The following is a 22,920-nucleotide window of genomic DNA, read 5'->3' on the forward strand; positions in this document are numbered from 1 at the left end:
TATGTAAAAAATTAATGAAGAGTGAATTATTTAAAACAAAACCAAAAAATCCCCAGAAAAAACCCAAGAACTTGGTGGTGGCCTGAGAGTGATGTGGAAAAAGTGATAGCAGAGCCCTGCGGTGAGATAGGATTACTCTTTAGGGGGGAAAAAAAAAACCTCCCAGTTTTTTTTTTATTAATGTGATAATTCTTGTAATCTAAAAAAAAATCACTCCCATCTCTATAAACTAGTTTAGAAAAATCAATCATTCAAATATTTTAAATTACGTGCAGCATATCAGATGGCAGTGACCAATGCAAAGACAGTGCTAACAATGACTCATATCATAATGTGCACCAGCCGTTCTAAAAGTCAATCAAGTCACGTGAACTAACATTTACAATTTTTTACAGTATAAAAGCAAGCTATATTTTGTGTGTGTATTTAGACAAAGACATTTTTTGGTGCAATAACTCCAGGGTATGGGCTCATATTCTTTAAAACATATTATGTTGCATATTTGCATAAGCATGTATAACACTGGAACACAGCATGAGCAGTATTTGGCTTGCCGGAGGACAGAATAGACTGGACTGGCTATTCTTCTACAGACTTTTATTTACAGGCAAAAGTCAAACAAACAAGAACCTGTTGGAAACAAAATACTTATCTGAAGACTTATCTTGAGTCTTCAGGTAAGTAGATTTGGCAAAGCTCCTGTCCTCCCTGCTGCTAGCCTTATTAATCCTCTCCCCAGGGAAAATGCCCTGCAATCAGGATTTCCTTATGGGCTGTCTTAAGGCAATTTCCCTTTCCCACCCTGAAATGGAACTGGCTATTTTCCTTTTCTAGTGGGTGGTAGGGTCGGTATAGGGCCCCATAGGCCAGAGAGTACCTTCCCTTCTAATATCTGTACCTGCCTTCAGCCAAACTAAAGGGAACTACTTTCAAGTAGGGTTTGCTTAACTTCTCTAGGGTTGGCCTCAGTTAAGGGTTACTGGACTACCCATGGTTCCCTCTGATCCATATCTCCATGCAAAGTTGAGACAAAATCCCTGACATGCCTTTCTGCAGTCCCACATGCCCCTTTTCCTTTTGTCTTCAGAATTATATCCATATTAGTCTCTAAGCACTGGGACCTCTTGGGGTTCCTTCTTCGGTACTGCCTCTGTGGTCTAAGCATCTTTGACTCCGTGCTTTATAAATTTGCATTTTGCTGTGGTGAGGCTTCCAGAGAAAGTATCTCTGTGGGCTGGCCCATCTGGCCTCACAGAGTTTCAAACTGAGGATAGCTGTGCCCCAGAACAATGGGTATATGAAATCTTGGGAAATATTCCCACTTCTATGTTGGCTTGCCTTACTTGCGGGTCGATACAGTAAAAATCGCGGGAGAGCAGGCGAGTGCACAGGGTACTCTCCTGTTCGTGCGATACAGTAAATTAATTTATTTCAATTAGGGCCGGCGGTAAAAAGAGGCGCTAGGGACACTAGCGCATCTCTAGCGCCTCTTTTTGGACAGGAGCGGTGGCTGTCAGTGGGTTTGACAGCCGATGCTTAATTTTGCCTGCGTCAGTTCTCGAGCCTGCCGCCAGCCACGGGTTCGGAAACCGGATGCCGGCAAAATTGAGCGTCCGGTTTTCAACCCATGAGCCGCGGACCTATTTCAAATTTTTTTTTTTGTTTTACTTTTTTTTTTACTTTCGGGACCTCCGACTTAATATCGCCATGATATTAAGTCGGAGGATGCACAGAAAAGCAGTTTTTACTGCTTTTCTGTGCACTTTCCCGGTGCCCGGAGAAATTAACACCTACCTTTGGGTAGGCGCTAATCTCTGAAAGTAAAATGTGTGGCTTGGCTTGACATTTTGCTTTCTGAATCATGCGGGAATACCTAATAGGGCCATCAACATGCATTTGCATGTTGCGAGCGCTATTAGGTTCAGTGGGGTTGGACGCGCATTTTTGACGCGCTATTACCCCAATCGCAGGGTAGCAGTGCGCTCCGCCGGAGCGCACTGTACTGTATCAGCCTGTTGGTTAGAATCTGAATGGTTGGGAACAGTTGCTGGTCACTATGTATGCAGGTGAGTGTCTCATTCTTCTTGTAATTAATATACCCTCTTTGATCAAGTGCCTTTTGAATAAGAGTTTTCCACACCCTGAATCTATCAGAGCTTGGGTAGGGATCTCATCCAGCTCAACTGGGATCACAAAGTCTCTGAGTTCCAAATGAGGAATGTCAATGAAGTTACAGCTGTGGAGCTGCGTTAGCCTGTGCTTCTACTCTTCATCTTCAAGCCAAGGACAGTCTTTGACAACATACATTTTCTCTCTGCAATGGGAATGCACCTGTCTGTTTATTCCTGGTGGTCCTCCCTTCTCTATAGATTTGACATCACCCATGCAAACTTTAGCTTCTAGCGCTGTCTGTGCCACTAGGTTGACATCCATAGATTTGCTCTCATCGTGGAGACAATCTTTGGCTAAGTGACCTCTCTTTCCGCAAATAAAACAAGTTGGCAGACTTGGCGTCTGTGGGTGAAGTACGGAAACAGTGCTGTCTTGATCTGAGGATCATTGATGGGGTCTTGTATTCTCACTGCCATGGGGGGGGGGGGGGGGGGGTGCCTTGCTAGATTTTGTATTAGTTATGGCATCAACTAAGCCTGATAAAAGGCATCTGTCACTTTCAGTGCAGTTTCCAGGGTGAGCCCTAGGTGCTTACACATCCACCTCCAGGAACTACTATAGAAGGACTCAGTTGGCTACTTCGAGGCCTTTTTTTTGCTTCTCGCTGAAGCCACTTCCATCTGGCATCCCTTAGCCAATAAAAATAAAAAAATAGGCTCCATGGGCTTTCCCCTGGGTTGTAGGGTGCCATGCCGAGACTGTTGCTGGTACATCTCTGTAGTGTAACCTGCCATTTCTAAGATGGCTGTTTTGACTTCAGAAGAGTTGACTCTTCCATCTGGATTGGCAGTCTGAAAAGCTGCTTGACTTTTGCCTATAAGCAGATTCGCCAGGTAGGCAGTCCAGGTGGCTTCTGTCTGACCAATCATGCAGGCAGTTCTCTTGAAATTTCATAAGAAAAGATCAGAGTCTTCTCCTGCCTTTGTTTGAAACAAGACCAGAGGCAATGGGGTTGCCCATGTTGTGGTGGCTGTTGCTGGTCAAAGTATTCATGTAAGGCTTGAATCGTTCTCTGGAATTGCTGCTGCTCTTCTGTGAAGGTTTGCACTAATTGGTCCATGTTAGTTAATAGGTCTTGGCACCACCGAAGCTTTCCTGCTGCAGTTCCTTACTTTTATTCAGGAGCCCACGAAACGCAATTTCCTCTCATCTCCGGGGTAAAAAGAGAAAAAAAACCCCAAAAAAACCCTAGCCTGTCCAACTCTGGCTGACATTAAGTGCCTGTATATCCAGGTGGGGTTTCCCCCCTTGGCCTATTGTACTTAATACTGTCACTGCGGCCAGCCCCTAGAAAAAAATTGTTCTCTTTTATGCTGCTGGTGTGGGTCCCTCTCTGTGCAGCCACTTAGAACAGGAATATCCCACTGCTTCCACCATATGTAACAAAATGTGAGCAGAGCTTGGCTTGCCGGAGGACAGACTAGACTGGACCCTGGCTATTCTTCTACAGACTTTTATTTATAGGAAAAATCAAACAAGAGCCTGCTTACCTCAGCAGTGCTGGAAATAAACTGCAATAGTCTTCAGATAAGTAGTTTTGGCAAAGCTCCTTCTGCTGCCTCACCCGTGGGACCCCCTGTCCTCCATAGGGCCTGCAGGAGAAATGCCCTGCAACCAGGATTCCCTTGTGGGCTCTCTCAAGGTGGATCAGGCTAAATACCTGTTCCTAGGATTTTACTCTTTTTACAAATGTTTATATATAAAATATCTGTTACAGGTAATATGAAGAATATAGATAATGTGAACATTAGATTGTAAGCCTTCTGGGGACAGGTAACCTGCAGTACTTGAATGTAACTCAGCTTGAGCTAACAATAAGGCATGAGCTAAATCCAAATAAATATCACTTATCCCCTGGATTTTTACAGTTTAAAGTTGATATTATTCAAGTCTTTACTTGAAAACTTCAAGAAAGAAGCGAATACTTCAAGAAAGAAGTGAGCTCTATCAACAGCAGGCCCTCATCAATGGAACGCTCTCCCTCCAGACCTTCGAATGGATCCATGCCACTTGACTTTCAAAAAAAAACTTAAGACTTGGCTCTTCACCCAAGCTTTCCCTGACACCTAATCTTTGCCTCTGACTGTTTTTAACAGTCGTGCCCCTCTCCATTCTTCTCCCTCTTCTGAGTGTCCGCGAGGACTATCCCTTCAGTTTCCATGAAGCATTGCTACCTCACCTACATATGACCCCTGTGCCTCCCACTTGTTTTAAACTCCCCCTCCATTTCCTCGATGTGATCCCCAAGACTGGTCTCACAGTTGTTCACTGTTCTTCACATCCAACCCTAATGCCTGCCCCCTGCTATATTTCCACTCACTCGAGATATTAAGTGTACCAGTTCTAATATTTTTTCTCCCAAGCAGTTGTACCATTTGTACCCGTTGTACCCGTTGTACCAGTTTGTGCCAGCTCCTGTTTTTCCTCTGTTATTTATACGGCCTGCAAGCTAAGTTTCCTTCTGTTCTTGTTTTCTTTTGTTCCATGTACGGCCTACGAGCGAAGTTAATGTTTACTGTAAACCGAGGCGATCTGTATCTCATATAGGAACCGCGGTATATAAAATCTAATAAATAAATAATAAATAAATAAACTTTACAAACTATTTTTCTTCATAAGTTTATATAGCATGACAAAGTTAGTACTGTACAGCTGAGGTTGGCGTGGATGGCATGTATTTCTTCATAGCCAACTTTCAAGAAACATGAATCGAAGCATTGCTTTATTTCACATTTCCAGAGAAGACTGAAAGATATGACATAACATCCCTTTTTGTCTTTGTGTTTTTGTAGCATCTCCTGAGATTATTGGCCATAAGCGAAGTGAAAATAAAAATGAAGGGCAAGAAGCTCTTTTATACTGCAAGTCAGTAGGCTACCCGCATCCTGATTGGATCTGGCGTAAGGATGTGAATGGCGTATTTATGGTGAGTATTTATAGTTTGTTAACCAAACTCAAGCTTGTTTTACTTCAAATCTCATTCTTAGGACATAGATTAATGAGCAACAATAGGAGGATGGCACTAAGGTATAGTCAAATTATGTATGTCTAATATGATAGCCATGTTCAGTAAACAATTGATTGTGAACACCAAATGAAGTCCTGAAAGGGAAGCCTTATGTATATATTGTTTTGTCTTTTTGGGGGGAAAACACACCTTGGGCACATCATTCAGCTTATACTTGGAGGAATTTAGTTTTCTGTTCTCATTGTTTGAAAAGGGAATTTTGTCTAAGAAAAGGTATTCTGTCCCATTGAGAAAATTCACTTTTTTTTGCCAGACGCAGCAGCATATACTAAAACTTAGAATTAAAGAATGATTTCTAAATACACAAAAGTTCAAATTATAGGTTTAGAAGTCTAATACTTTTAGTTTAATTTAATTTAATTTATTGTATTTGTTAAATTGCCTATATTTAAAATAAATCAGTCATGTACAATTTAATTCAAATATAAAATAAATATGAGAGCACTGATGTGTATACAAACAGTAGCAAGGAAACAATGAAAAACTGCAGCCCTAGAATCAATGGGAATGAATCAAGTCTGAAGGACTATCAGGTGTCATCAGTTCTAGAAAAAGGCCAGGTCTTTAGACCCGTTCTAAACTTGAAAACATGAAGTTTTTTCTTGTTGCGAAGAGCATAAAGTTCTGGAACCATTGTATATTGCTTTGTTTTTTTTCTGAATTGACAGATAAGTGTCTATTGAACACAAAATGAGATCTGAAATATTAAGAGAGAATTTTAGAGGTTAGTTATGATTCAGAAAATATATAGTGCTGGGCCAGCCCAGTGGCATACTGTTAACAAAGGACCTGGGTTCAATTCCCAAGTCAGGTCCTCTGTTTCTGGGATTGGAGATGTTGTGGAAGCGGCGTCACAATCCCTTTTGGTAGAGGGAAGGATTTCCAATCATTGCGCCCCATCATTGCAGGGTTCTAGAAGAAGCTCCTGGCTAAAAACTGTCACGAAGGGGCCAATATAATAAAACCCACTGTAAATTGGAGTTACATTTTAGCATGGGTCTTACTTAACATGCACGTTAAAAACAGGAGTTCCCGTGAGATTCAGTAAGCTAATGGGATGCAAATCGAGCAGGAACTAAAATGCACACTAAATTTAAAAAAGCACACTAAAATCCTCACTAAAATAGAAAAGTGCGTTAAAAAGAACTCTAAAACAGGAATAAGGAGGTAAGTACTTGAAGTTGGAAAGAGTGTGACCAAAATGAACTTGCATGTAAGATTGGCACGGGGCATCCCAACTTGAGCCCAATTTCGATACAAGACAATTTAGGCAGGCATTCCAAGTGAAATCAAAGGGTAAACTCTAGGGAGAGCACTTAAGCCAAACGGTAAACACTTAGATGCTATCCTCAATGGCTGTAATTGCTGCTTCAAAGGCAAGCCTTGCCTGCGAGATTGTGCCCAAGTTGGGATACCCAGTGCCAATCTCGCATGCAAGGCCATTTTGGTCACACTCCTTCCAACTTCGAGCACTTACTGCCATACTCCTGTGTTTTGTTAATTCCTTGGCCCAAGATGGAATAAAGGTTAACTCACGTTTCTGGTGGCCAATATGTTCTGTTGCTGTGTCCATGTTGTAGCGTCTGTTTCTACCATTCTGGACCAAGGAAGGAGTTGCATTTCCAGCGTAAGCTCTCTAGGTCTTGTATCTACAGCTGAACGAAACATAAGCTCTCTGAGGCAGGCACTTTTAGCTGAATAGTATGCACTTTAGTGTTCAGCATCTGGTCTTTGGCATACTGTTCACCTGTAGGTTCCAGCCCCAGAAAATTTACATTGGAAATTTAAGTCCTTCCTGGGTCTGAGAATAGAGTACCATACTAGGCACAACAATAGTCAACACTGGCCCCAAAAATGTGGGTTTACTCTATCTCAGATCCAGGAATTTAATTTCCACTGTAAGCTCACTGAAGCAGACACCAGTCACAGCTTTTCTTTATTTTCCTGAACAGCTGGACAGTGCGTGCAGAGTACTAAAGTGGGTACTCTTTAGTTGGTGCCCACTTAAACAGCCTATGCTTTGCTCATCTAGCTCTAGCTGCCTTCCCCAGAGAGCTTATTATTTTATTTTACTGGCCATTCCATTTCAAAATGGCCTTGGATAAGAGAATGTGCCCATAAGTTGGGAGGCACCACACATTTCTGGTGGCCAAAGCAATTCTATTGCTGTTCCCTTTCTGGTGAAGGAGCTAGACACTATCACACTGGGCACAGCAATAGTATAACATGGCCACCAGAAATGTGAGTTAAATTTTACTCCAGCTCTGACTCAGGAGTTAAATTTCTAGTGTTAAGAAAATGTGCTTTGAGCTGTCTGCCCTTTAACGCATTTCCCTGCATTGCTGGTGAATAGCTAATGCCTTTTACATGGCTACTCATAGCATGGATTTTTTTTGGCACTAAAATCAGTATTATATATCCATGAAATGTTAGTGCCAAAAAACCCATGCTAAAACCTGAGTAAAATCCCACAATAGGCTCAGCATGGCTTACTATATTGGTCCCTGAGTGAGTTGGGAGGAGAAGGAAAATCAGGGAGTTAGACCAGTACTGAACATGAACCAAAAGCAAGACTGAGCCTTAACGTTTTCCTGTACCGGAAGAGAAATGCAAAAAAAAAAAAAATAAAAACATATTCAGGATGCCAGTTCAGAATAAGGTTTTGATTAAAATAATAATGATAAAAACCCTACTGTGGTAAACTTGCTGGCTGTGCAAAATCACAAAATGAATCAGAATGAGCATACAAAACTAGTAGCAAATCACCTGGGCCAAAGGCTATATATCTAGATTTATATCTATCTCCATATATCTGTCTATCTCTATCTTATCTATCTCTATATATCTGTCTATCTCTATCTTATCTAGATATAGAGATCTACATATCTATATTGATGCCTAGATGTCTGCATAGATGCCTAGACAGAGATAGATATCTATATCTTGATATAGATATCTAGATAGATTAGATATATAGATAACTAGATAGATATCTAGATCTAGAGATCTCGATCTAAATCTCTATATCTATCTATATCTGTATGTGTGTATATATATATATATATCTCAAAATGCTGAAAGAACTGAAAAATGAAATTGAGACCTATTATTAGTAATCTGTAAACTGTGATTAAAATCAGCTACTGTACTTGAAGAGTGGAGGGTGGCCAATGTAATGCCAGTTTTTAAAAAGAGTTTGAGTGATCCAGGAAACTACAGACCGATGAGCCTGACGTCAGTGCCGAGAAAAATGGTTGAAACTATTATAAAGAACAAAATTACTGAACATATAGATAATCATAGTTTAATGGGACAAAGTCAATATGGAATTAGCTAAGGTCTTGCCTCACCAAACTTCACATTTTTTTGAAGGCATGAAAAAACATGTGGATAAAGGTGAGCCAGTAATAGTGTATCTGGATTTTCAGAAAACACTTGACAACATACCTCATGAAAAATGAAAAAGTCATGGAATAGGAGGCAATGTTCTATTGTGGATTGAGAACTGTTTAAAAGATAGAAAACAGAGAGTAGTGCTAAATGGTCAGTTTTCTCAATTGAGAAAGGTGAGTAGTCGAGTGCCCCCAGGGATCTGTTGTGGGGCCACTGTTTGTTTGTTTTTTTTATTTAACATTTTTAAATGACCTAGAGAAGAGAACAAGTGAGGTGATCAGATTTGCTGTTGATACAAAATGATTCAAATTTGTTAAATCACAAGACAGTTGTGAGAAATTGCAAGAGGACCATGTGAGACTTGGAGAGTGGGCATGCAAATGGCAGACAAGTGCAAAGTGATACACATAAGGAAAAGCAACCCAAATTACAGCTATACAGTGCAAGTGTCCACATTGGGAGTCACCACCCAGGAAAAGGATCTAGGCATTATCACAAATAAGAAGTTGAAATGCTCTGTTTTGGCAGCGGCCAAGAAAGCAAGTAGAATGCTAGAAAATATTGTGAAAGGAATGGAGAGTCGAATAGAGAATATGATAATGCCTCTGTATTACTTCATGGTGCAACTGCACAGAGTACTGTGTGTAATTCTGGTCACCTCATCTCAAAAAAGATATAGCAGAATTAGAAAAGGTACAGAAAAGGGTGACCAGAATGATAAAAGGGATGGAACAATTCCCCTATGAGGAAAGGCTAAAGAGGTTACAGTTCTTTAGGTTGCAGGATACCCAGTTGAGGGGAGATATGATAGAAGTCTATAAAATGAGTGGAGTGGAATGGGCTGTTTACTCTTTAAAAAAATACAATGACTAGGGGAGATACAATGCACTTACTAGGTAATATATTTAAGACAAACAGGAGAAAATATTTTTATACTGAGCACATAATTAAACTCTGGAATTCATTGCTGGAGAATGTGGTAAAAGCTGTTAGTGTAACTGGGTTTAAAAAATGTTTGGACAAATTCCTAGAAGAAAAGGCTATAAACCATTAGTAAGGTGGACTTGGTGAAATCCAGTGCTTATCCCTGGGATAAACAGAATGGAATCTATCAACCTTTTGGGATCCTGCCAGATACTTCTCACTTAGGTTGGGCACTGTTGGAAACAGGATACTGGGCTTGATGGACATTTGGTCTGACCCAATTTGGAAAATCTTAAGTGGGTTTTTTTTCTCTCTATTGAATTTAAACAAAATAAAGGATCTACACTTTGCACAGAAATTAGAATCTAAATCTTTACTATCAGCTTCACAGCTTTTATAATATCCTAGGTAACAATTATTACTATTTAGTCCCCAAATTCAAAGGGAGAGTTTACTACTACTAGGAGCTTCGAAGAAACATATACAAATATAAGCTATAGCGTATATATGCTATCCTTCCTATTTTCTACTCACTATAGGATCTTCATGGACAGAGGAATTAGGCAATAATCTTTTCCTGTTATCTAACAATATTCTTAACTGCTCAGGTACAAAGAACAAATGTTACATTATCCATTTTTAAGATACATCTACAAGGGTACCTCAGCATGAAACTAGCGCCTAAAGAGCGGGCTTCCTGCCTCATTGCTAGGAAACCCCCTCCTCCTCTCCTGGGTTACGTTTGCCAAATCTGGGAAAATCTGCACGGCTTTCCCAAGAAATTCAACCCCCATATACTGAAAATAGTGTCTCATTATCAGGCTTAAGTCCTGTTCATATATGAAAGACACCAGAAGAGTAGATCTCTCCAATATCTCATGTATTGAGGTTTCTTAAATTGCTGTTAGGTTTTCCATATCAATTGGTTGAGATACAGCCATTTTCTAGCTCTTGCGAATGGTAAGAAATAAACTCTATTGAACACTGGGATGTTCTCTGGGGGAATATGTAATATTTCTATTAAATACTTGCGGAGTGTAACTCTTGGCTGTTCTCCCATGATCTTGGGGAAAATGAGAAACCTCAAATTTAAATGTCTCAGCTTATTTTCCATTTGTTCCATCTTTCTATTTATCAACTGTCTCTCCTGAATCAAAGCTGTCTGGGTTTCTTTTGTCTTCTTTTTTTTTGTTCCTCTAATATTTGAATTCTCTGTTGTTGTTCCATATATCTGGAGTTGAAATCCTGGGTCATAGTATCAGTTTTAGAGGAAATTGTATTTTGTTGCTGGGAATGATCTTGCAATGCATTTCCCAGTTTGGCAACCAGTTCCCACAGTGAGTCCAGCGTCACTATTATTGGTTTGGGAAAAATGAAACTCACAGCTCCTTGCCCTGGCGAACTCCCTTCAGGTAGCACATTCAGTCTCTCCCAAGGTTCCACCTGCAATTTGCCTTCCAGCCATTTCTCCCCCTTCCAGACCTTGCTCGTTACTCCCGGTTCCCGCGGTGATTCCCGCTCCTGCTTGCATAGAACACGTCGGGTCTATTTCAGCACTCACTCTGGGGTATTGGCACTGGAGGTGTACGTGAGTCCGGAGGGCTTAAGGTGGTTTCCCCAGAGTAGGTCGCTGCTCCTCCTGCGATCGACTTAGCAGGGCTTGGCTCCTCCACCTTCGGATAGCTTGTAGTTAGCTCAGTAATAGTTCGCTGTCCAGTGAGTAGGGGGGGGGGGGGGGGAAATTGCGGGATACACCCTCACCCTGCCTTTCCGTTTCGGAGCCATAACTCTTGAAATATACAAGAAATTCAGAAGAAACTCAGACAGCGTTCTGAGCCATGCTGCTACAAAGCCACCATCTTAGCTCCTCCCTTAAGTTCTTATTTATGTTTTGGTATTTGACAGTATAAATAAAATAAACATTTCAAATTTTAAGGGCCTGATTTTAAAAAGCATTTACATGCATAAAAAAAGCATTTACACGTGTAAATATAACTACTATTGTAGCAATTTTCAAAAGCCATTTACTCAAGTACCCTTACGTGAGTAAATCCTATAGACAGTTCAATGGCATTTATTGTAGCAATTTTCAAAAGCCCTCTTCTCAAGTAAAGTGCATTTACACAAGTAAAGCCCTGTTAAAATCAGGCCTTAGAATGTAGTTGTTATGCACGCTTTATACTACTTATGATGGACACTTGTAACACATTTAGATCTACTGGCTTGTTTTGCCCCTCTTTGCAAATGATCATTGTAATGTGCCTTGTGTTTAAATTTTCTCTTGTGAAGTACAACTGAAATGGTTCACATATATGCCTAGATGGGCTTGATCTTTTACTTCCTTCATAAGAGCTTCAATCCAGCTAAACCTGAACTGGAACTGAACCAAAATATGTAATGGTTTGATTGTGCTATAAAACAGGGGAAATGTCCCCAAGTAGTTGTGAATAATATATTATTGCTTTAAATGATAGAAATTATATCCCTAATTGGAACTGCCATGCAGGGGTGGGGGGGGGGGGGGGGGCACGAGTTTGGAGCAGTAGAGCAAAGGGAGACCATTTAGGGGTGGCTAGCAAGGGCAGTATGAGGGGAGAGGCTGGGGGATGAAAGAGAATCAGATTGTGGACGTTTCTGTGTGTGAAAGAGAGTAGAATTGGGGAGGAGGTCAGTGTTTGAGAAAGACAGGCGATTGGTGTTAGGAAGTGTGTGATGTTAGAGAAGGGATATAGGATGCAAGACCAGAGCACAATCAGGATATATAAGAACATAAGAAAATGCCATACTGGGTCAGACCAAGGGTCCATCAAGCCCAGCATCCTCTTTCCAACAGTGGCCAATCCAGGCCATAAGAACCTGGCAAGTACCCAAAAACTAAGTCTATTCCATGTAACCATTGCTACACGCCTTTCCCCTCCACCCCCATCCCTACCAGAGTTAAACTTGGAGTCTATCCCCCAGGTCCAAGGATCCCCCCCCCTTTCTTCTAACTTCTCCCCAGATCCTAGAACCTACTCTCAACCCCTTCCTACTTCCTCTTCCCCTTCCTCAACCACTGAACCTCCCTCACGTCCCCTCTTTTTCTCCCATCCCTGGTTCTCTTTCCCTCTCATGCCCCCAACCCCCTCAGTCTCCTTCCCCCATCCCCAGCCCTCTTACTTCTTCATCACATCCTTCCTAGTCCTCCTTCCTCTCCCCATCCCTGAGATCTCCTCTCTGTACTTGAGATATCTTTTCTTCACCCAGTAAAAAGAAAAATTATACAGACACAAGTAAGATTGGAAAATTACTTTATTTTTGTAATATAAAATGGAAACATTTGTCAGTGTGCTTTAGGATTTTCAAATTTTAGCTACAGAATGTATTCCTGTGCTGAGGAAGAAAACGTCTACTCCCTGTTGACCAACCTTACGGGGTGGGAGAGGGGTGGACAACTGCACTAACAGAGCCTAAAGATATAAAGATTCCTAAATCCATCACTGCTTGAGGGAAAATTCCAACACGATGAGTACACCTGTTCCCTTTGGCAGCCTCCATCTCTCTCCTCTTACTATCATTCTCTGTTCTCCCATCTCCCCCCTTTTCTGGCTCTCTCCAACACCCAGCCTTCTTTCTAACCATTTTTCTGGCACTTTTTTTTATTTTTCTTGATCTTGAACCCTTTTATCAGCAGCAGCATGGGGACAGTACTGCACTTACTATTGCTCCTCCAGTTCTGCCTCCTATTCTCCCAGTGTCTCATGCATCCTTCTAACAGAAAGCATGCACCGTTGCGGACAGTAGGAGGTAGCATTGCTGGAACATTGAGCATCATGTTTTAATTGTCCCTGCATTGTTATGAACTGTATTTGTGTTCTTTGCAAGCACTACCTCTGTCTATACTCTTCTTTTGGTTCCTGTGGTAGGCCATTTGAGATACAGCCCACAGGCCAGGAGTTGGCAACTATAATCTATAAAATAGATATATCATCCAAAAAAAGAAAGGAAACTGCAAAAAAATTAAAAAAGAAATAAAGCCAGGAAAAATATTCAGTTCTTATGTACCAGTAGGAATTTGTAGGAGCCCTCTGCCCTTCCCATCTCACTTGGGCCATGATATATCAGGAACTTAGTTGGCAGGCTGGCTGCACAGGGACAGAGTAGGCCTCTTGCTTTTCCATCTCCTCCCTGCATATTTCCTGTTTAGACAGGGTGTATGGAAGAGGGATAAGGAGGAAGAACAGCTGTGAGGTCTGGTCCTGCATACTCTTGCTTTGTCTATATGCTACTGGTTTGTCTGTACTTCTTGTGGAAGGCAAGAGTGGGAGAAGAGCAAGTCCCTCATTAATTTTGCTTATTAGCACAAGGCATTCTGCCTTCACAGATGTGCTGCCTTCTCTTCTTACAGTGCCTGAGGTGGTACAGAGAGAGCATGCAAGCATTAAACTAGTTCTGGTTCATTTGGACTGATACACTACAAAGGAGATATATCATCATCAGATTCTCTCTCTAGATAATATCCAGTTTAAAGATCTTCAACTTTTTGTAACACCATAAATTATTCTGCACCAATAGTAAGCTACTAAGATACACTTCCCTTTTCTGCTGGTGTTTTTTGTTGTTCTTTTTTCATTTTGGAGGATTTTGATGTTATGCCCGAACAGCAACTTTCAACTGGGGTATGACATCCCAAAATTACCATGGTAGCACACAATTGGCAACCAGTGCCCAAAATAATGTTGTAATGCTTGCATACAAAATCACAGTATCGATATCAGTTTAATTTTACATTTGTAATGAAATGAGCAGTTTCTTTCTCTTAATGATATCTTACCCCTACAGGATATTAACAATTCTTCTGGACGCTTCTTTATTTCAAACAAAGAGAACTACACAGAACTTAGCATCATGAACCTCCAGATCAACGAGGATCCTGGCAATTACCAGTGCAATGCCACTAACTCAGTTAACACCACTGCATCTATCGTCATTCTGCGAGTGCGCAGCCACTTGGCCCCACTGTGGCCCTTCCTTGGCATAGTGGCTGAAATTGTCATCCTTGTTGTTATCATAGTCGTGTACGAGAAGCGGAAGAGACCAGATGAGGTTCCAGACGGTAAGGGTGTTCCCAACTTATTTGTAAGAGACCGTAAAGATATGAGCTGTAAAACACTGTTGCTTATAGTTGGTAAAATGGAAAGAAGAGGGGGGGGTAATTTTTGCAACATGATTGTCCATTTTAGTTACCAGCGTGTTATATTGTTGCAAGCCAGCGCTCTAGGTGTGTTTTATTTCCTAGTCTGATATGATAATACGTTATGTCATGGGAATTATTGCAAATCATTGATATATTGTAAACCCAAAAACTGCAAGAAAACATTGATCCATTTCTGTGGTAAAATGTAAACTGCTGTATGCACAAATTAATTCATTCATATCTGCGTATTTCTGGAAGTCGAGAGACCCATGGATGGCATGGCAACCAATTGAAAGTTATATTGGTGTCTTTTTAGTTCTGAAAGTCTTTTCATTTCTTGTATCTACTCATGTTAGAAATTCTGATCTCGGGCACCATGGTGTGGTTGCTAAGAAACTAATTTTAACCACTTACGTTTGTCACTGTGCTTTCAGGCTGAAAGGAGCCTAGCATAAAGGATTCTGAGGAACTTTATTGTGCAAAGCAGTAAGAAAAAGCATAGGCAGTACTGCTGTGGCAGGTCAGAAATCCAGGTCTGGGTAAAAGTGGCGAGAAATAGGCACTGGCCAGTTGATTTGAACCAAAATTTATAAAAGACAAGCCCAGAGCATTTATAAGAATAAGTTTCCTTCTCTTGCAATTTTCCATCTCTTTTTAGGATGTGGCTTGAAGAGCAGTGCGGATTTTCTGCCAAGTTGCTGACCAAGAACTTTTTTTGAATTCTCAACTTTCAAGACTTTATGGAAAGTTATATTTCGGCTCCTCCGCTGTGCCTGGCCCACTAGATTCAAACAGAAGGAAGAGCCTTCATTGTTGGCCCATACTTAAGAGAAGGATGCAAACCAAATTATGGCCTGCACGAGACTTGTATTATAAGCTTACCACAACAACTTATAGATAATCTAGTAGAAGAGGAGTTGAATATATAAATTACATTCGCTTGTAGCTAACTTAAACGAGAAACTTCAACAATCCTCTTCCTTACTGCTGCTTTTCTAAAATAAAGTCCTGGGCTGGACTGAATCATGCCACTCCAGATACAGTGCGGAAAAGGAAAAAACACAGGGCTGCTTTTATGGCAAAGTCCATAAGCAAAGCCTGTCAAGCAACGCTGTCTGAAGTTTCAAGAAGCCTCATTATCCAGGAAAAGAGAAACATGGGGGTAACCTGCACAGCGCAGCAGTTACTACCAAGAAGCTTGCTGGGAAGACTGGATGGACCATTTTGGTTCTTTTCTACCAACGTTACTATGTAATAAGTCTACTTCAGACCATTTGATTTGCATCCTTGTCAAAGTATGGGCCAACAATGAAGTACCTTCCTTCTGTTTGGATCTAGTGGGTCAGGCACAGCTGTGGAGCCGAAATATAGCTTTCTATAAAGTCTTGAAGGCTGAGAATCCAGGAAACGTTTTTTCATTCAGGCTTTTTTGTTTTATTTTTTTATTTCGCCTTGCATTACTGGTCAGCCAAAGCAGATTACATTCAGGTACCATAGGTATTTCCCTGTCCCCAGAGGGCTTAGTGCAGGCTTTCAAAGCTTCCTTTTTCTTTTCATTAAAGAAATGGAGCTGTTTCATAGAAACAGAATTTTGCCTTTTTGAAAGTGCACCCCATTAAAGATGAACCAAGCATAGCAAAGATGATGACATTTACAATACTGCTTTAGTTTACATCACTTTTCTTGGAAAAAATTGGTAGGTTCTTTCATGTCTACAGATTAAACGGGACCTTACAGTGTAACGCCCTTTAATAATCTAGAGACTGCGGTGGAGGATCAGCAACCTGGACTGTTTCTGAGCTAAACAGCGCCCCAGCCAGGGACAGGAGGCCTCCTCCTTTGGTTATGGCTGCCCCGGGGTAGGGGCCTCCGTTGATGCGACCATGCTGCAGCTTACTATGGTTATATTGGCTGCATGCCGCTCATCTTGCCTGCCCCCGACAACTCCGATAGGACCTCATTATTACACCGCTGCAACATCTGTACTGGAACAGCAGTACCTCCCCTACTGCTACCCAGTAGTATCTACATTATGCATACATTCAAATCTTTGTGGTGGCACTTGGCTAAAGAGCTAGCAGAGAACAAAACAAATTTCATGCTTGGTCAGACTAATGGTACATCAAGCTCAGCAATCCTCTCTCCAACAGCAGGTAATCTAGGTCACTTAGAAGAAGTACCCAACAGATCCCAGTGGGGGGATCTATTCATTGCTGTTCACTCCTGGTAGTATTCCTCCCTTACTGAGCTGTGTGTGTTTGGTCACGCATAGCATAAAACTCTCTCGCATCTAGCTCTTTTTTGTTTGCAATCTTCAGAACTCAAGAGACTTCCACAAGCTTTTTGAAAACTTTTGTGGGCCAGCATTTTCTGACTGCAGCGATCAGGAGCCAGGAAGTACTGGCCCCTAAGCATTGAAATTCCTCATGGTGCTGGCCTGGTAAAGATGAGTAATTGGCAGCCAGTGCCAATGCGGGTATACCATGGTATAGATCTGCAGGTATTCCCACACCATGCAGCAGAGGAGCAGAAGCCAGCTGTTAGTTCTGTGCGTGTTCCTAGGCCCTGCTAGTCAAAGACAAAAGAGAAGCTGGTGGCCAGAGCAGTGGGGCTGATGGTATTTCCCAAGCCTGGCTACTGAAGAGGGAGGAGAAGCCAGCAGCTAGAGGCAGAGGGGTGAGACAGACGTAAATAATAAAAATAGTCAGAGGAGGGTGCTGAAATTGTTTTTTTGCTGGTGGTGTATGTTGACTTTTGCTTTGTTTCTGGCCAGTTTCGGGGTAGGCTACCTCTTGTTTGACTCTCATTGCCACCCTTTCTTTTCTGCCGGGAACTTTCAGCACTGTTTTTATATGTTTCCATTATGCTGGTTTCCAGTTCTCTTCATATTTTTAGCGGGGTGTGGAGTGTTTTTTTGTCCTAGTCCCCACTGCCACCTGTGACTTTACTTGAGACTTCGTCACTTTTGTTCGCTGCTTGGCATGTGGCTGGGCTATTTGATGGGGGACCTTGCTGGATCCAGGAGGCCTTGTTACGTGTGGGTGCCTCTTGCCATTGAGGAAGAAAGAGTCCACTTCTTCGCTGGTGCATCGGGAGTCTCTCTCCTGATCAGGGGTTTGAGAGATTGGGTTGAATATTTTGAAGAGGGGGTTGGATGTATGTCTGGGTGTGAATGGGTTTGTGTGTAAATGGGTTTGTGTGCTAGGTTGCCCACTTGAATACAGCATTTTCTCTACTTATGGGTGCTTGTGTTTCTTTGCTGGGGGAGGATATCTAGGCTGGGGGATCCCTTCTCTTAAGGCAAGATGTATTATATTTTGGATATATGCTAATGTCTATTTCTACGTCTAATTTTGTTTTGCCCTCTATTACTCACCGATTAAGCGGAAGAAACTTCTAAGTGAGTTGCGAAAATGTGGGGTTCATGTTGCTTTTATTCAGGAGACCCCATCTGGACAAAAGGAGCACCAGAAGCTGCAGTGAGAATGAGTTGGCCATTGTTTCTTCTCCTCCTTTACCTCCTGGCAGGGGGTGGGGGGGTGGCCATTTTGATTAATAAAAAGATTAACTTTACGAAGGACAAATGTTGTTCTGATCCTAATGGCCGTTATATTATTGTGATGGGGGAATTACAAGGAATAAAGGTGGTTCTTGTCAGTTTATATGTCCCTTATGTATATTCTCATAGATTCTTCTCTACAATCTTAGCTAAAGTATCAGCTTGGGAAGGGCATGAGGTAATTCTGGATGGTGACTTTAATGTGGATGATAATCCCTTGGTAGACTTTAAACCAGCTAAAACTCCCAAGAAAAATCAAGCTGATCTAGGAGTGGGCTTTCTGTCCCAAGAGTTGCAATTGATAGATTCCTGGTGTACTCTTCATTTAGAGGAACGGGAGTTCAATTTTTATTCACATGTGCATAATGTATACTCATGTTTAGATTATATTCTCATTTCTGAGTTTCTTTTTAATAAACTAGTGGCTAGTGAGATTCATGCTATCCCTTTTTCTGATCATGCTATGGTGCTTACTACTCTGGACCTGGTCCCTATGCCTTTGAGTCAATGTCATTGGTCCATGCCATCTTATTTGTATACTGACAAGCACTTTGCAGTTTTTCTTCAGGTCAAATGGAAGGACTATGTCGAATTTAATCTGACACCTGGAATTGACCCTGTCCTTTATTGGAGTGCAGCTAAGGCTGTCATGCGGAGCTACATTTTAGCTTATCAAGTGAGCACCAAATGTGATAGGAATATTGCTATTTTGGATCTTACTAAAAAGATGTCATTGTGTAGAGCCAATGTGAAAGACCTCAGTCAGGCCAGTAAAGAGCACCTGGAGGCGATCCGTAGGGAATTCAATAACCTGCTAGATTTTAAGGCGTGACAGAACATCTTATATCTCAAGTATAAACTTTATCAATGGGGAAGTAAATCTGGTAAATTGTTGGCTAGATTGGTGAACTCTGCAGGTCGTTTGAAAGGACTTATCACTCATATTCAGGAACATTCATTGAATCTCACTACTATTCCTGTAATATCTAAAGCTTTTGTCTCATATTATAAGTCATTGTATGCAGCTGGGTCCGTTAATAAACAGGCCTATCTTGCATTTTTTCAGAATTTGGTGCTACCAGAGTTGAGTTTGCATGCTTGAGAGCTGTTGGACATGCCTCTCCAAGATATGGAATTGCGTGGGGCTATTCAGCAGTTGAAGTTCATAAAAGTACCTGAGCCTGATGGGCTTGGGCGGGAATTTTATAAAATACTGGGTGATCACACTCTCACCCCTTTAAAGAACATGTTTCATGCTGCTCGGGAGAGGGGGGAGTTTGATGGTGGATATAATCTTGCTACAATAATTTTGCTCCCTAAACCAGGGAAGGGACCCTATCTTACCTCTGTCTTGCAGACCCATTTCCCTTCTTAACCAGGATATTAAATTGTTAGGTGCGATTTTGGCTCAGTGGGTGGACTCTGTGGTAGTAGAGGTGGTCGCTCTGGACCAAACAGTCTTTGTCAAGGGGAGGCTTTCTAATTCTAACCTCTTAAAAACTCTGACGGTAGCACTTTCTTCGCTGCCTGGTAATCACAATGGCTTTCTTATCGCTGAAAAGGCCTTTGACCACGTGGAATAGCCATACTTGTTTTGAATACTTGAATGCTATAAATTCAGTGACTGTATGGTATCTTGGGTCAAATTGTTATTTAAGCTACCTCAGGCCCAACTGTTGGTGAATAGGATGCTCTCAGAGGCATTTTCTTTGGGCAGGGGTACTAGGCAGGACTGTTCTCTGTCTCCTTTGATATTTGTCCCTGCTTTAGAACCACTGGCAGCCAGATTATGGTCCCTCCATTTTTTTCATTGCATTCGGATTAAAACGAAGTCTGTCCAGTTAAGTCTCTTTGTGGACGATATGCTGCTCTATGTGGGAAACCCAGTTGAGAGTTATAGGGATATTATTGACATAATTAACCATTTTGGATCCTTTTCGAGCTTCCCGATTAATAAATCTGTGACATTCCCTTTATCTCCTAATCTGCAACACTCTTGGGATGGCCCTTTCCCGTTAGTCTGAGATGGATCTCAGTTTCGGTACCTGGGCGAACAGCTGAGTACCTCAGCAAACAGCTGAAGAGCTTTATGATCTTAATTTTGACTCTGTTTTGCGCAGCATTAAGGCCTTGTTGCTGCGCTGGAAGGACCTCCCTCTTTCGGTACTGGGTTGATGTGCCTTGGTTAAGATGTAGTCCTTCCCAAATTTCTCTTTGCATTGCAAATGCTGCCACTATGGCTTAAGTCCTTGATTATTTGGGCCTATCGCTCTATGGTGGGATCTTTTATCTGATGTAATAGGCGGGCGAGAGGGGGTTTTGACGTGTTGAGGCTAGACCAGAAATTTGGTGGGGCTGCCTCTCCAATTTATGCATTTATAATGTTGCTTGTCTTCTTTGCCATTTACAATAATGGGCATCTAACCGTCCCAAATTTGATATGGAGAGTTTAATGTCCGACTGGAAGGCCCCTTATTCTCCGATTAATTTAGTTCTCTTAAGCCCTAGGAAATTGCTGTCTCTGAGAGTCTCCGTATTCTGGTTCACGGCCCTGCGTAAAGCTTGGCTATGGTGGCAGGGGCTAGAGGATCGCAGTATGATCCTCAGTCTCATCCTTTTTTAAGCTGACTGGGAATCCGGTCTTTTTATTTGGCTTAGATGACTGTTTTTTGGGGCTGGTCTGCAAAGGGGATTCATAATCTGGCTCATTTGGTGGATTCTGAATCTTCCTGCTTTGATCCATTTGAACAGTTGCAGGAAGATTGGGATATATCGAGACATTTTTTTGCTTACTTACAGGCCCGCCATTAATGTCTCAGCCTTTATAAAGGTGATGTCTCTCTTATTGTTCCCACAGATGCTGAGGAGAGCTTTCTGGAGACTCCGCCCAGGTTCCATAAAATTTCTATTTGGGCGGGGCAGCTCCTCTCTGCTCTGCCTGTTCCTCACCAGACCTGCTTAGCTGGGAAATGGAGTGAGGATCTGAGCATCGACAGTTCCTCAGACTTGTTCTCTCATGCCTTCCTGGTGATTTTATAGACAGTATCTACCTGCCACCATGAGGGAAGTTCAGTTTAAGCTATTACACAGAACATATGTTACCAGGGCACACAAGGTGTGTGGATGAAACTGTGGGATTCTGAGATTCTGATACATTTGAAATGTAAAGCTGCCCCAGGTCACCTCTGTCATATGTTTACAGGGTGTTCTAAGCTTCAGCCTTTCTGGACCTAAATTATGATTTACTTAGTCTAGGGTTTCTGAATATTTCTGTTTTTGGGAAAAAGGGTGCCCATTACCTAAATGGGGGAGAACATTCCTTGCTGAGGCCACCCTCCTTGCCAAGAAGTCTATATTAATGAGTTGGAAGTCAGAAGAGGTGCCTTCATTTGCTCAGTGGAAAGTATTGATGCACCATATTGCGCAGTTGGATTCCTTCGCAAGAGGTATTTGGCAACTCAGAAATCCTTTCTATTCCTGAAGGCTTACTTTATTCTCCCAGGGCAAGCAGGATGGTAGTCCTCACATATGGGTGACATCATCAGATAGAGCCCTGTCATGGAACACTTTTGTCAAAGTTTCTAGAACTTTGACTGGCATACTGAGCATGCCACTAACCCTGCAGCCAGCAGGGCTTCCCCTTCAGTCTTTTTTTTTTCCGCGCAGCAATTGCCTCGCGGTTTAGGAGCTCTGTGAGAAATTTCTCATAACTTTCCTCATGGAACTATTTGAAGTTTATCTTTTTTAAAAAATCCCTCATCGGGGTCCCCCATCGCGCTCCGTTCCCTCCAACGCTCGGTAAGTGTTTTTTCTGGTACTTGCGGTTAGTTCCTGGCGACTTACCACTTCAGTACCTGATGGTCACCAACCGCATGCCTCAAAATTTTAACATGGCGACCGGGTTTAGGAAATGTCCTGAGTGTCAGAGTCTGTGTTTTGTGTTTAGGCCCCTCGCATGATGTTCGTCGATGCCCTAGTTGTGCACAAATGACCCCCAAAGGCCGTCATGCTCACCTGGACAAAATGGAGCAGTTGTTTGCTTCAAAGCAGACTGCTCCATCGACGCCAGTTCAAGCACCACTGACCGTGGAGGGTCCTATGACCTCTGAGACTATTCGCCAGGAGCACCGTAGACAGGGTGACCGTCCATCACCAACTCCATCGATGACATCGGCGTCATCATTCTCTGTGCTGGGGAAAGACCGGACCGAGCACCAAGAGAAACATAGACACTGGCACTGACGGGCATCCCTGACTGGTGCTGGCACCAATACCGCAACGGCATCGACTTCCATCGAGCTGCCTGCGAAGAGGGCCCGGGGAGAGGAGCCTCCATACTCCTCTGGACCTGGGACCCCTAGGTGGTCCCCACCAGTGCCGGGCACCGAGCCTCCAAGGGACCCTGTGGAGGCTCCAGTGACGCCTAGCCTGCCTCCTACCCCAATCGCCGTGCCAACCATGCCAGCTTCCAGGGAGGAATTGGACCACATGGTCCAAGAGGCAGTGCTGAAAGCCTTACAAGGTTTCCAGTTACCACTGGCGTCGGCCCCCATAATGGCCCCGGAACCAGCTTCCTCGATGATTGCACCGCTCCTCAAGCGCCTTGATACGCTCATCGTTGCCTTATTGACACCTCTACCACCGGACATGTTGGCATCGAGCCATCCA

The 22,920-nt window shown here is 42.4% G+C and overlaps 1 protein-coding gene across 1 annotated transcript in view; it reads left to right on the plus strand.

The window, feature by feature from the left end:
* Nucleotides 1–22,920, plus strand: part of NPTN (neuroplastin) — a 181,897-nt gene that overhangs the window by 120,004 nt on the left and 38,973 nt on the right. The window contains exons 5-6 of the mRNA XM_029574797.1: nt 4,965–5,098; nt 14,339–14,612. Coding sequence (XP_029430657.1) covers nt 4,965–5,098; nt 14,339–14,612 — 408 coding nt within the window. The remainder of the gene's footprint in view (nt 1–4,964; nt 5,099–14,338; nt 14,613–22,920) is intronic.

Source organism: Rhinatrema bivittatum, chromosome 13 (genome assembly GCF_901001135.1).
Source record: "Rhinatrema bivittatum chromosome 13, aRhiBiv1.1, whole genome shotgun sequence".
NCBI lineage: Eukaryota > Metazoa > Chordata > Amphibia > Gymnophiona > Rhinatrematidae > Rhinatrema > Rhinatrema bivittatum.